We start from the raw sequence: 14,691 nt of genomic DNA on the forward strand, positions 1-14,691 counted from the left end.
TGTTTACGTAAGTGAACTAATCGTATACCCCTGATGTATACTCATAATAGCTAGGGTTTTTGCGTCAATCTGACAAGTAGTTAGAGGAGTGCGTTGTTGCAGTGCGAGACGGTAGCCGTAAACACAGATCCAACCCAGCAGAGTTGACGCTACCATAACGAACGTCAACTGAAGATAGTTCAGTTCACGCAGAAACACCAGGGGTTTGCGGGTACGGGAAAATAATGGGAAGGAGTACTAACGACTCTTTCAACACCGCAAGCCCTTTTTGTCCACAAACTCCTGTCTCCCCTTCTTCACTGCCAGTAGCCTAGCCAACACAAGCTAGCTAAGATAGCTGGTTAGCTCACGACCCACCTGCAGTCGTCGTGCGCACAGAGGGAGTGAAAATGGTGAGTGAAAGCTCAGTGGTTGTCCTCTTTATTTATGTATTTTTTAAACTGTTTTTGGTGTGGCAATACGTTTTATCATTATATGTTTCGTTAGTGGAAGTATTAACATGCCTGTCATAGGAACTGTTAAACTGACTGATTTAGGTTTGCAACTTAACTTGCTGGCTTGAGAGCTAGATTGGTAGCTATCTAGCTAATTTACAGACGCACAATGCTGGCTAAATGCTATATCGCTAGCAAATGTTGGCGCGTTATCCTCAGGTGTCCAGGGTTTAGTTTCCTATAAAGCGACAGCGTATATCGTAATTTGAAAAGCAATCTACTACAAACGGTGGATACATTCTTGTTACGTAATCTGGGTGATTGAAACAGTTGCATTTTATCCATGGAGATGGAGGACGAGGCTCCATTGCTTTATAGCTGGGTGACTAGCAGAGTTAGCTTTGAAGCCTACGGTAGTTTGAGAGATTCTTACCTTCCCTGAGTAACATCTTCAGTGATGGGGTATTTCGCTAATTTAGGTGTTGAAGATATAAGAACTAATGCCCATCACGTATTGCGTATGAACAGGCGCCCGCTTCTGTGACTTGCAATGTTTTTGAGCAGTTTTGGCGTGTTAATAACCTACCCTCTGACATTTCGTGCACAGTGTAATACAATGTTGATGAATTAACTGGACACATCCGGAATAAATAAAACATTCAAACGACATGCCTACTTTCATTGACTATAGGAATGCGTGTGCGTGGTTGACATTCGAAGGTTGAGTCTTGCCTTTTTAGGATAATGTTACACGTATTAGATGTTCCCTATCTTACCATTTATTCCCTGTCAAACAAGGTTATATATACAGTGGTGACCAAGGCCTTGCTCTGTTAAAACACAAGTTACCCGGTCCTGAAGATGTAATGCATGTAAGTTAATCATTAAAGGGAGAATTGTAGTGGGAATATTCAGCACACCTTTTAAAAAGTATTAGAAAGTGGCCTCTAAAACACAACAATGTAAAAATGAAACAGAAGGCTTTAATGCATAGGGCATAGAGGTTTAGATGACTTGACGTTTTATTGTGAGTTTATTTGAGTATATATCCTAGTGTTCACATAACTTGGCCTGAGTGCTATTATGCATAATAAAGTTACCTAGCAATAATAATGATAAGTGATCGTGTTAGATGTTACACCATTCATTGCATACTGAATCCACTGACATATCATTACGAAGTAGGGATTATGTTGTATAGCTTCAGTGTTCCTCATGCAAATTGCAAAAAGAAATCGCCTGAAAAGGCTTGTGTATTTGTGACTCATTTGTGCAAGTAGGCAAATGTTTGTTATAAATAAAAGGATTACCTCACAACAACCTGGAACAAAAGCAAATCAGAGTTTATGGGCCCCAACAAACCTTTTCTCATAAAAAAAAATATGCTGAGTATGCTGTGAAGTTGATGAACAAATGTTTCCTTTGTCCTAGTGTAACCAACCAACAGCAGTGATGCGACTGGATGTTGCTTTGGATGGATTGTACTATCATTACTGAGCTTTTCGCATGCCCTGGTAAACGCTGCTATGGAGATGGCATGGAGTCTTTCCAGTTTTTCAACAAAGAGTTGGGGAGTTGTTAGACCTGTTGCAGTGTGCATCAATTTGAAAGACATCAACTGTGCTAAATTCCGAGGCCTAACCTGTGGGTTATGCAGCTGAGAATTGTTCACAGTCTGTAGTTTTCCAATTGAAGGCAGTGTATTTAAAGGGATACTCAGATCAACTTTATTTTTCAGTTGGTTGGCTAAGCAAATGTATTTACAAATTAGTTTACGGTTTTGCAATTAGTATGAATGGATGTATATAGAAAAGTATCCTGCAGTGCACTATGGATCAGTTTGGACTTTGGTTTGTTTCAACTGTGCTTTGTGGCTTGTTTTACAATGACCATGTGGCTTGTAATTCATTTATCATAAACACATAACATTTGATTCGGCCTTTACATCCATGTTTTTCTCCTCACCAGTAGTGGTTATAGTAAAACCACAATAGCTTTGCTCAAACTGTAAAAAGTCTAGAACAGTCCGCAGGCTCCAGTCCTACCATCTGTTAGGCTTCAATTGATAGGTTCACCATTCATCAGTATTTTAACAGTCAATGTAATAGATTGCTGTAAGGTAGCTCTTAGAGATGTTTACTTCCATAGAAATAGTCTGGATTGCGTGTGGAAAGTATTTTTGAGTACAATCAGTGGATTTGTTTTGGTTGTGAATGAGAATAATTTGTACTCTAATATCTTGCTGATGGAACAAGGTGTAATTTGTTTTCCGCTTTTAGGTTTGTGTTGTGGTAGATTTTAGTGTGCATGTTTTTTTTCTGTGTCCAGGTGTACCTGTTAAATCCTCTGGAGAATCTGAAGACCTACATCAGCAACCGTCCTCCCCTGGTCATTTTTATGGTCAGTGTGAGTGCTGTGGCTATCACCTTCCTCACCATAGGGTACTTCTTCAAGATCAAAGAAATCAAATCCCCTGAGATGACTGAGGTAAGAGGCCAATCTAATGGAAATAATTACAAAAACAAGTTACTGATATATGCTATTGCTATAAAAAAATGAATTAGTTTAAGAGTTTTTGTTCAAGAAATGTCTGACCGCTACACAAAATCATGCCAGAAGCATACAGTAGCCCATGGTATTGTTAACATTTGTAAAAAATTAAAAACCCAATATTACTCTTCTGACATTTTACTTTTACCTAAGTGCCTGACTGCCTGGTAAGAAATTACTTTCGTTGTAGGATTGGAACACCTTTCTTCTCCGCTTTAACGAGATTGACTTCTGCATCTCGGAGAATGAGACCCTGAAGCACGGCCTGAACGAGTCCATCACGCCAGACAGCACGGTCCCCAGCGGCCAGGGACGCTCCAGCACCCAGGCCCCCCTCGTGCTGGAGGACCCAGGGCCCATCAACATCTCTGTGCCCATCACCCTCACTCTGGATCCCCAGCGGCCATTTGGGGGCTACTCCCGTAACATCACACACCTGTACGCCACCATACTGGGCCAGCAGGTTGGCCTCTCTGGTAGGCGCTGAGTGCCAGTGGTTAACTTCACGTTGATCGTCAATTTAATTTGTTTGATTAGCTATTTAGGTACTTCATTCATTCATTCATTCATTTATTTATTTATTTATTTATTTATTGGCCTGGCATGAGGTTCTGATACACATAGATTATTGTTTTTTAATCCAGTATTTTAATCATAACCGAATGTAGTCCATTCTAAATGAAACGATTTATGAGGGGACCAGAGTAAAGTGTAATCATCTTTGTGACATTGTGTCCGTCTCGTAGGAAGGGAAGCCCATGAGGAGATGAACATAACTTTCACTCTGCCGGCCTCCTGGAACTCGGATGACTGTGTCCTGCATGGCCACTGTGAACAGGTGGTGTTCAGCACGTGCATGACCATCACTGCGGCCAGCAATGTCTTCCCTGTCACAGTGTGAGTTACCTGTCAACAAAAAAACACCCTACAGCATCTCTATAGTTGAATAAATTGCTGAAATAGTTCATAGTTATTCTAGAATTATAGGGGTGATAGAATGATTCAGATGTATATCCTGTGTTGCCTGATGGTGGTGGTGTGGAAATTGTGTAACATTGCAGGCAGCCACCCCACTGTATCCCAGAGACGTACACCAATGCCACATCGTGGTACAAGCTCTTCACGACAGCGCGGGACTCGGACACCAAATACACACAGGACTACAACCCTTTCTGGTGTTACAAAGGAGCCATCGGAAAGGTCTATCATGCACTGAACCCCAAGCTCACCGTCATTGTCCCGGATGTGAGTCAATTTAATTGTTTTGTGCAAATGATCTGCAAAACTGCACAGTACATCATCATCAAAAATCATACTTAAAAAACATGCAATACAGTTATCAATTTCCACTAAGTCAAATAATAATAAGCCTTTATGGTCTGGCGACTCTGGCCGCAAAAATTACTAACGTTGTTCTAGTAATACTACATTGTCAATCCTAGGTAAAAAAAAAAGCTATTGGGGAAAAAACTTATATGTATGTATTTTTTTGTTAAATGTGAAGTTGTTGCATATGGGTGGTCATATTAGCTATTTGTAATAAGCTATTTGTTTGTAGAGTCAACAGAAATGTTTTGCATCATTATTATGTGTCACTAGGTGCGTTTCCATCCCATGTCTTAATGCGCATTATCTCTATGCGAATATTTAATCCTGGTTGGAAACGCGTGCGTTTCGCATTAACTTCCCCAATGCGCATAGAAATTCGATTCGCCAGAGGGAGGTGGATTAACTAGTTATTCAAATTTAGTTAATGCGCTTAACGTAGATGGAAACAGTTTATTCGAGCGATTCGCGTCTTTTGTGTATTTGTTTATGTTCGGAGTTGGACTGTAGACTACGTCCTGTTGCAGTGAGAGACAACCGTGCTGCTGTCTGCCCCGAATGTGATGTTCCTCTACTGATTCTCAAACTGCCAATACACCACACCTCATGCAGCATATGCACCTGCTGTTATATACTATATCTATGTTTGCGGTGTGTTGTTTCCCCTGAACATCATCATCATTACCTAGTTTATTGTAGGCTAACTGATTAACTTGATTTACGTGCAAACTACGTGGACATGTTATCTCCCCACACGTACTTTTTTGTTGTTGTTGTAAATTATTGTTTTTTTTTTGTGATCATTGATTTTTTTTATTTATCTAACACCTGCGGACCTGGTGTGCGCGGTTGTTTCGGTTCGCAATCTCTTGCACCTCGCCCAGGTATGGTAACTTAATATATTTCTTTGTACTCGGATGGCAAAGCATACTGCATATAAACATCTTTGTACAGTGGTACGTTTCGCCCACAACACGGTATTCCGCGCATGTTGCAAGTTTGTAAAGTGCAATTGCAATGCGCTCGTCGGTGGGGACAGGCTTTCGGCAGCAAATACTTTCAGGCAACACAGCAGGGCCTATGCGTTGCACAATTCTTGAAATCCTGACCTGGTCAGCCTGAAGTTTTCGACCCACAGCTGGGCAGTGAAGTGGGCCTTCACCAAATTAAAAGAATCACTAGACCGTGCTCGTTCCCAGATGTACGGACGTCTGCGGGGAACGGAATTCGCTGCTATGTGAGTTTGTAAAACATGTTAAAACCGTCTACGCCTTCTCCTTCTAGCAATTATATTCAAAACAACTCAAATGCTACAGCATTAAAAGTCCCGACGGCAGAGAGGAGGGCGTCCATTCAAGCATGCACAAAACTCTTCCTCCAAATTAGACTAAAGACTCAGGTGAATGGAAACGGTCGCTGATGCGCATTTGTTTTATGCGAATCGTCCGTGAATGCGAATCGTTAATGCGAACGAGCTGAATGGAAACGCACCTACTGTCAGGGGCGGAGATCCCATTTCATTGCAGGGGGGGACAATACATGGGAACATTTCAGAGAGTAATTCCGGGGGGGGGGGGGGGACATGAAAAAAATTGCTGTCACGAGAGCTAGCATAACTTAGCTGCTAAATACCGAATTCTCTAATAACAGTGACAAACAGAAATTCAACGTCAGTTTTAAATTCTCTAAACGGCAATACATGTCCTAACACACAACATCTACTCACAGACAAATAATGATGAAAGTTCAAACGCATACCAAGGCTCTTCAAGGAGGAATTCAGCTGCATGCAAATTAGCGTCTTCTCTATTGCCCTGCGCAGCCCTGTGGAGTCCATGAGCCGTCCATTGAGTTAAAACTAATAAAATCAGATCAAGCTCCCGTGATAATCTCCAAGAAGTCCGTTGATGAGAAACGTGGTGGTCCAACCAATATACAGTATATAGCACTTGTTGTCTCAAAACATCTCACTTATGGTGAGGTAAACTCACTTTCATTAATCCAGCCTACTGATTTTTGCTTAGCCTCCTACCTTGATTTAATTCTTTTTATTCAGACTTTACATAACTTTCATGACCAAAAATATAAATTGGCCAGCGATTTTATTTGTTTTTTTGTTCATAAATTAATGTAGGATGGTTGCAAAGCCTCATGGGAAATGCCTTTATCCAGTGATAGTAGGGAAATGACTGACCGGCTGTCAGAGAGAGAGCGAGCAGGTGAGAGAGAGCAGGTGAAGCGGACCTGATGGAAACAATGAATGTAGACATATTCTTGTATTTTTTTATTCTTTTATTTGTTTAAATCTCGAGACTGTAGAATCAATAGCACACTGGGTCAAGCGTAGGATACCACGCCAGCGACCCGGGGGGGGGGGGGAACAACGTTATGCGAGGGGGGGACGTGTCCCCCCCGGGATCTCCGCCCCTGGTCACTGTGTATTCATTTATATTTGTGAGGCTTTAGTTGTTGATGAGGTTACTAGGTGTGTGTTTGAGACCACACTAATGTAATTGGTAGCAGGAAAGCTGCTACCAGTATAATATAGTTTACCCTTTAATTCATTTAATAATGTTTTTCACACTTGGTTTGCTTGCCCCCCCCCCCCCCCCCCCATGCTTTTCCCATTACTGTATCTCCAATGCTAGGCAGGCAGGCAGGCATGGGGGATAGTGTGTATCTAAATCTATTCTGAATGAATGCTCTTCTGTGAGTGATGGTTAGGTAGACCGGTTAAATGATGATCTTGTTAGGCCTGTATTTTTCACAAACATGGTTGTGTTCTAAGGGTGTGTCCCTTTCTCTCTCAGACAGCCTTCACATCTAGATGGCGTTTATCTTTGATTCAATACAGAAACAATACATGTAAAACAGAACTTAAAAACAGTAATTACATGACACCATGTTGTTTTGTACCCAGCAAATAGCATGTTTCTGTTTTCTCTGTGTTTATTTAGCTCTGCCAGGTGACTTTCCAGAAAAGGAAAAGTAGTACGGGATGTTTTACAAATGAATACCATGTTAAGCTCTTGTTTGGGTTAGTTTGTGCTGACACAGGGATTTGTATAGAAGTTTCTGGTAATGATAATCTCTCAAAAGTATATGACTTTGTGTGTATGGATTTGTGATTACATGGTTATACATAGGTACAGTGGGGCATTTGTTTGTGATGGCCTTGGTGGATTTTAGCCTTTTTCCTTCAAATAATTTTTTGCATTAGAGGTAGCCTCACTGGAGACCAAGTTCTTTTTTACACCACTACTAATTTAGTCCTTGTTGCTGTCCATGTTGGTGAGAAACTGACTTGAACTGTTTCAGAAGCGTAATAAAGTGTGTCTAGAGTAAAAGGGGCCTAAATCTGTGGCATTTTTATGAGGCAATCCCCTCTCTGGAACAATCCAATTAATTAAGCATGGAACACTGCAGGTTTTTCTTCAGTAGTGCTTTCCCTTGCCGCAAATTATAGCAGAACAAAAATGCTACAGGGCCTGATGTGCGCCCTTGTCTTGCTTATCTACCCCTCCACTGGTAGTGTGCTCCAGGTGCATTTGGATATCTATTAGGTCTCCTAAGTCTATTAAGTCTGGAGGTATATGTTTGTGATTTAAAAACTTGCTTACCAAGATAATGGGAAGGATGTCCGTTATTCTAATGGTCAAGATGGACTAAGATGGTAATGGCTAACAGGTAATGTAATAATTTCCCCCTTTGCCAGGATGACCGCTCCCTGATAAATCTTCACCTAATGCACACCAGCTACTTCCTCTTTGTGATGGTGATCACAATGTTCTGCTATGCAGTCATTAAGGGCCGACCCGGGAAAGTAAGACAGAACAACTCAGACTTCTGCCCTGAGAAGGTAAGAGACATTTAAATTTCTCCTTTTTAGATTATTGGGTGACTACTGTATAAGTCACTGTTTGGGCAGAGATTTTGTAGGTACCAGTTGCCTCGTCATGAAATAAATGAAATGAAAATGATGTGAAAGTGAACGTAAATGTCTGGTAACTTTATTCCTGTGCATGCTCAGATGATTCACATATTCCCAGAGGTAACTGCCAAAACACTTGCCACATGTTTCACTCCAAGACAGCCCAGAAAGTTTGCAACCAAGGACCTCAACCATCACACAAAAGTGAGAGGTTTCATGTCATCCATATCTAACATTGTTAGCTGCAAGAAAGCTATGGTTTTGCTTAAATGTATATCATATAAGTGACATTGATTGGAATCTCAGTACATGAGTGTCTAACCCAAATAAACTTCGTCACAGTGCCCATACTGCATACAGATGAAATGATGAATGACATGGATTATTTTCAGGTTTGGTCTTGCTCCAATGTTGTGGGAGATACCCCAAAGATAACATCTGCATTATGTTGTGCCTGTTGGTCGTTAGGGTCAGGGCCATGGGAACATTTGCTTCCTGGATCACATTTTATCAGTTTGCATCCTCTCGGTACAAACAGCAGCTAGTTGTCGCTTCGAGTAACGTCCTCCTGAGCAGAACCTGTGTTTTCTAGATCGTCATGTGAATTGTGCTTACATGGATAAGAGAAGTCCCACAACACTTGCTCTTAACCCTGTTATTAAAGTTTAAGGAAAGACGAAATATAGAACAAGAATTTTTGTAAGAATTAGTCTGAACTGTTGCAGGCTGAAACATAGATGAGAGTTGCGCAAGCGCACTTCTGGTTTCACTACGGTGTGAAACAGTAACAGTAGACACTTTTAATAGGTTTTTAAAGAGAACTATAGACATTCCATACACTATATACAGAGGGGTGCTGTGCCCGGCGTCCATTCCTCGGGAATGTGTGTCTGTGTGTTAGTTGTCTTGCTTTATAACAAATTACCAACATTAATTGACTCATGAAACGACATTGGGAAAAATATTGATGTTGTTTTTTCTTTTTCTTAATGACTAATTTTCTTTACAACTTGGATAACAACACATCAGCCTTTTATCTGTTAAAAAGAGAAGATACTCCTTGATCTCCTCTGTCTTCACTTCCGGACATGTAGTTTGGTAGTGTAGCATACTGTCGTAATGACATAAAATGGGGCAGGCGCGACTTTACATTTGACTCGCATCGTGCAACGACAGGGACACTTTAAAAAGAGCTGAAGAACAAGACTGTCTTGGGAAAAATAGGACGCCTGGTCACTATTCTAAATGGAAGACCGATTTACAAACAGGAAACAAATTGTGAAAAACACTAAAGAAAAGGCCAAAGGCTTGTATACCAATAATTTGTATTTAAGGCACATATGGGTATAGTTGTTTTCACAGTGAAAAAATGTATGCAACAACAGGTTTTTCTTTGAACCAGACAACGACATCTAATGTGCCGGACTGGTAATGACTGGATTTTCTTTTAAATGATCGTTAGGCTATGTTTAACTAGCCTGGCTCCGCCCACCTACTGCTCACGGCGCTGTTTTCCCTGAGATTATAGGCTAGAAATCCTCTGTGTTGGGCAATTCTAAAGGGCCTACCAATCAGCGACTGGGGTGGGTGGCTAAGTGCAATGACATTGAAGTGAAGCGTTTGTTTAAAAGTGCTAGAGCTAGCTAGACGATCGATACAGACGGTTGGTAAACTCTACAACGCTAGAAAACATGAAAGAATTGAAGCCAGTGCAAAACAAATGTGTACATTTATTCATCAAAGACAAAGACCTTTTTGTCCTGCTGCCAATGGGGTTTGGGAAAAGGCTAATGGATCAGCTTGCAGAGTTAGTGGCGAAGTAGGAAATATAGCGATCACATAGTGGTCAATACAGATTAGTTAAAGGCTGGTCTGATGGATTCAAAATTCACCCGAAGTCGATAGTTAAGGGGTGGAACAACTGGAAACAATCCCCAATGGAGCGTGGCCATACCCTCTGTTTGGTCTGGTCTGGTTATATCAGGCTAATGTTTAACTAGGTTCTTTTGAGAAAATCAACCTAGAAAACCAGAGAAAAAAAGCACATCAGTTTACTGCAGTGGTGTAACTATAAAGTAGTCACTTTTTTTGCTAACATATTCATCAGCTTTTTTTGGTAGAAGTCAACGGTAGATTTTTTCAACCATAAAACAGAATATTACCTTGCTAGTGCAGTTTTGTAATGGGTGAAGTCTTGAGTGGCATAGTGGTGGTAGTAGTAGACAAATGAGCCTGCCATTAATAAGCTTTTCTCTCCCTTCTCAACAGGTGGCCTTTTCGGAGGGATAAAAGTGACGCCTGAACAGAAGCATATCTGGTGAGAAAATATGGAGAAGAAACTTGCCTACTGAACCCATGGGAAGGGTGCAAAACTCTGTGAATGCATTTCTCTGCAATGTTGGGTCCCTCCAACCAAAGACAAATAAGTGCCTGTATCTACTGTGTATATATTTGTAGAACTCTTATTCAGTACAGAAGCAGTTTGTCTGAGCCCCCCCACCCTCACACCTCCCTTGTGCCATCCACATTCAAGTCTGTGAGGACAAGATCAGCGGCGCCCCATGACAGCGGATGGAGGAATGGAACTCTACCGCTTCATACTGTTGTATTATACTTCTGTCCCGTTCTTTAACCTTCTGACAGTCTTCTTCACCCAGAAGCAGAAGCATCTCCCATTTACGTTCTCAACAGCTTCATCTGTACTTGAGGGTGACTGGTTGTGATCTGAGAGACCTTGCTTTTTGCCTTTTTTCTTGTCCATTTGTGTCTGTGGTTATTTTTATCCTGAGACACTTCCTTCCTGAGTTTAGTCAGGGTTTGACATTGAGGTGCAATTTGTCTTGAAACTGAGTGGATAGAAACCGAGCATGGGTCCCTGTTTGACAACAGGTGTCAAAGCTGATTTGGGTGTTTCCCCGGCTCACTGCCTCAAGTAGTAGTGATGAGAAGTTAGGTGGCAAATTACGTTGCTGTTTTCTGCCACCTCACTCTTGGGCTTTAAGGTTCCAAATTTCCCCTGATTTAATTTAACAATCACTGAACATCCATCCTAATTATGCGTTACTCGAAAACTGTGTCATTGTCCTGCAAAAGCGAAAGCAGCATTCAGCTCCTGCCGAGTGGAACTCAAGACAGAGGTTGTTGGCATATCTTAATGTACTCGAGGTGGTTTTGGAGTCTGAAAGCACTTTAAGTGTATGGGTGTATTTGATGCATTTTCTGTGCGTTTTTACACATTCATTGCTTGTAGGACTCTATGTACTTGCCTTTTTTCAGTGTATTATTCAATGCTTCTCTGGGCACTGGTTCATCAGTCATGAATAGCCTCCGTTTTTGTTTTATGAATTCACTGTAGGATTGAATGTACTTTACTACAGCAAAGCTTACACCGACAGTGCAGCACTCTAACTTTGATAATCACTTGCATCATTTCCGATCCATTCAATTTTTTTTCTTGTGTCTTTTTCTTTCTAATATCTGTTGACATCAATCATTTTTATTTAGGCAGTGTAGCCCTTTAACCTGTTTTGTAAAACACTGTTTTCACTGCAACCTTTTAAACATATATTTTTATGATTTTGTGGATAAGTCCAGTATGGGTTTCATAAACCTACTGTCAAAGTCTAAGCCTGAGAGGATGGCTGCCTACACATACATTAGGACCCTGTGACTCAGTATGGTGGTTAGTTGACCCCCAGCATTTGGTTAGTTTTCCCATTCCCTTGAAACTCCGCTTCTTCTCACATCCTGATGGTCTTTACCAGTCTTCCCATAACCAGGCAACGTTATGGCAAATGTTGGAAACATGTCTGACTCATGGCACTTATGGAGGTTTTGGAATGTGGTCGTCACCGACAGCCGTAGTGTGTACTAGAGCTCTGGTTGGCTACATATGAAGGCATGAGAAAATGTTAGGTCAAACAAATGTATTTAAAAGTGATCCTTCAATCCTTTGTCAAACTGTGTGAGGGCAAGCTTGCGTGTGCGTGTGTGCGTACGTGTGTGTGTGTGTGTGTGTGTGTGTGTGTGTGTGTGTGTGTGTGTGTGTGGACTTGAATGCACTGGCCCATACTGCAAAATGCCTTAATGCCAGTCTTCATTACTGTAAACATCATGCCACTCTGCTTTTCTCCTTAGTCCTGTCATGAATTGAATTCAAGGGGGCCTAGTTTGACAGTGAAAACGGCCTATTCCGCCAGGGCTCGTTGTCTTTAACTCCTGCAATAAATGAAAAATTGGCGACATGGCTTGGCGACATGTTCTTTGACAGGAAAAATTTGCATTCGCTAATCACAAGCCATTACTGCCCAAGTCAGTTTTATTTATCTGGCAAATTAAGTTCATGTTCGCTTTATTGGAGGAGTGGTGGAATATGACTATAGATCTGCTACCTGAGCCACACCATTCTCTGACATCACTGTACCGTACATAGGTCTATCCTATTAGAGAATAGAGTGATAGTGCTAAAAAATCTCATCTCTCCATCTCAAAACTTTTACTTTATAGCAAAAAGCTGAATTCTTCTCCACAAGTAGCATACATCAGAATTGCTGCTGAAACGTTTAACATTTAAGCAAAGATGTAGGCTAAACATTTTCCTTTTCAGTGCCTAGCTCTGAAGTTGCAATTATGTTCCATGCAATGAATTTAAATGATTAAATGTGTATCACATGTTATGAATGCTTAAAGTTTGTACATGCTAGGGCCAAATAAATTCTCTAAAGTAGTACTTTCGGTCGTATTTAACCAAGCCCTTCACTAATTGACGTCGGTCTGGCTCTGCCCCACATAGTGCATTTGACCACACCTCCACCTCTCTTGCTGAAGCATGGTTTTTTTGTGCACATGCGCTGCCGTTTCAGTCAGCCGTTTTCGCTTTCAAACTAGGGCCCAAGGTGTTTGTAGCAAAGCATTAGAGTCTGCCTTCTTAGCAAGTTGTTTCAGCTTGAGCACTGATTATATACCACATGCATCATTGCGTATCATGGTGAATATTAACTTCTAGCTCAATAGACAGTAACGGGAGCTTTTTGTAATGAACAAATTTAATATCAGCCATTTGTGATGATTGGCTAAATATGTCGGTGAAATTAATAAAAATCCGAATTAGTGCACATCATTTGAAACTGTACTCACAATGGAGTGAAGCATGTTGTGAGTATAATATTTCAGGAAGTAGTTCACCAAATCTTCTGTTCCTTTTTCCCACCATGCCTTGGCCTGTGATGACTTTCTTGTTCACTTTTATGTTTGTCCATCTATTTGTCTTGCTACTTTTCTGCCAGAAATACATTTGCGCAACAGATAAGCACGCATCCAGCCACATATGTGCCTTTGCACTGGCCACCTCTGACACCTTTTGTAAATAGCTTTTTTTCTGTTCCATAATGTAATGACGAAGGCCATTGTTACAATGACCAAAAGGTTAATTAAACTGCTGTAAATGATACAGGTTTGAGCCGGACACCTGTCTGATGTTCATACGTCTTATGTGTTCACATAGGCATTTTTCATGTTATTGTTTCCTTAAAACATAGCAGTTCGGCCAGTACTGGTTTGGATCAAATGTTCTTTGCTTAGCCAGCTCAAATAATAGATGTCCAGTCCATGTGAATGAATCTTAAGATTTTCTTTATGTAGCAACAAGACTAGTGATTTCAATATTTGATTCTTTGTGATTTAAGATGATTTGAACTGAAATCACATGTACGTGCACTGAAATATAATTTTTTCTTTGAATATTTGAATGCTTATAGGAGCAATACTATTCATATTGAAAATGTTCTGCCATGTGTCCCAATATACATATAATTTTATTTCCCATTTTGTAGTTCCTTAACTATCAAATTTGATGGTATAATTATGTGCGTGAGTGTTCACCCAAAGGAGAGTGCAGTTTATCAAACTGCTGTTGATCTTTTAATGAGTTGGTAGATACATTTGCACAGTGTCAGCTTTAACAATAAGCCCGTGAAAATCATTTTGAATTTATTGAAAATGACACAATGCACCTGGCACATCAGCGATTACATCCATTTAGTGTGTTGAGTGATGAGTAAAAAAATAGGCTCCAGAGATAGTTTTGTCTCTTGTTTAGAGGGATCCTCTATACTTTTTTGCCTGACGAAGATCCGTTGGATCGATACACTGCATACAGTTTTCTTTGAGAGCATGGATTTCACTTTTCGCTTTGATCCTCTACATTGTCCATTGAAAAAGAACAGAAGAGACCACAGAATCCTGAGACGCCAGAGACTCTGATCGTTAGATAACTGTCTCTCTTTTGGACTTGACATTTTGATAGATGCTTGGTCGTTGTCCCTTTTAAGTGACATGAAGAGAACATGTGGTACCACACTTCTTTCACCTGTCTTGTTGCATGACTGTAAATGTTACAACTGCTGTTCTGTTTGTATGAAGACAATCCCTGTTTCTGTGCTGCCTGTAAAA

General features: G+C 40.8%; 1 protein-coding gene across 2 annotated transcripts; it reads left to right on the forward strand.

Moving 5' to 3' along the window:
• The first annotated feature begins 98 nt into the window (after nucleotides 1-98).
• Nucleotides 99-14,691, forward strand: tmem248 (transmembrane protein 248). 2 transcript variants are annotated; one of them, XM_080839063.1, is made up of 7 exons: nucleotides 99-392; nucleotides 2,763-2,921; nucleotides 3,175-3,460; nucleotides 3,731-3,881; nucleotides 4,046-4,229; nucleotides 8,026-8,169; nucleotides 10,510-14,691. In XM_080839063.1, exons 1-7 carry the CDS (start codon nucleotides 390-392, stop codon nucleotides 10,528-10,530), a joined length of 948 nt encoding a protein of 315 aa, XP_080695189.1. In that variant the 5' UTR covers nucleotides 99-389; the 3' UTR covers nucleotides 10,531-14,691. The 2 variants fall into 2 exon arrangements, with proteins under 2 accessions (XP_080695189.1, XP_080695188.1); XM_080839062.1 differs by lacking the exon at nucleotides 99-392 and having other exon boundaries at nucleotides 2,549-2,921.

The sequence above is a fragment of the Sprattus sprattus genome (genome assembly GCF_963457725.1).
Source record: "Sprattus sprattus genome assembly, chromosome: 1".
Taxonomy (NCBI): domain Eukaryota; kingdom Metazoa; phylum Chordata; class Actinopteri; order Clupeiformes; family Clupeidae; genus Sprattus; species Sprattus sprattus.

What these genes read in the sequence shown, in the direction of transcription:
- tmem248 (XM_080839062.1), top strand. Translation starts at nt 2,742, where the DNA reads ATGTTTTTTTTCTGTGTCCAGGTGTACCTGTTAAATCCTCTGGAGAAT. An exon ending in CCAGCAGGTTGGCCTCTCTG is followed by an intron (nt 3,461 to 3,730) that starts GTAGGCGCTGAG and finishes TCCGTCTCGTAG; the next exon opens with GAAGGGAAGCCCATGAGGAG. An exon ending in AATGTCTTCCCTGTCACAGT is followed by an intron (nt 3,882 to 4,045) that starts GTGAGTTACCTG and finishes GTAACATTGCAG; the next exon opens with GCAGCCACCCCACTGTATCC.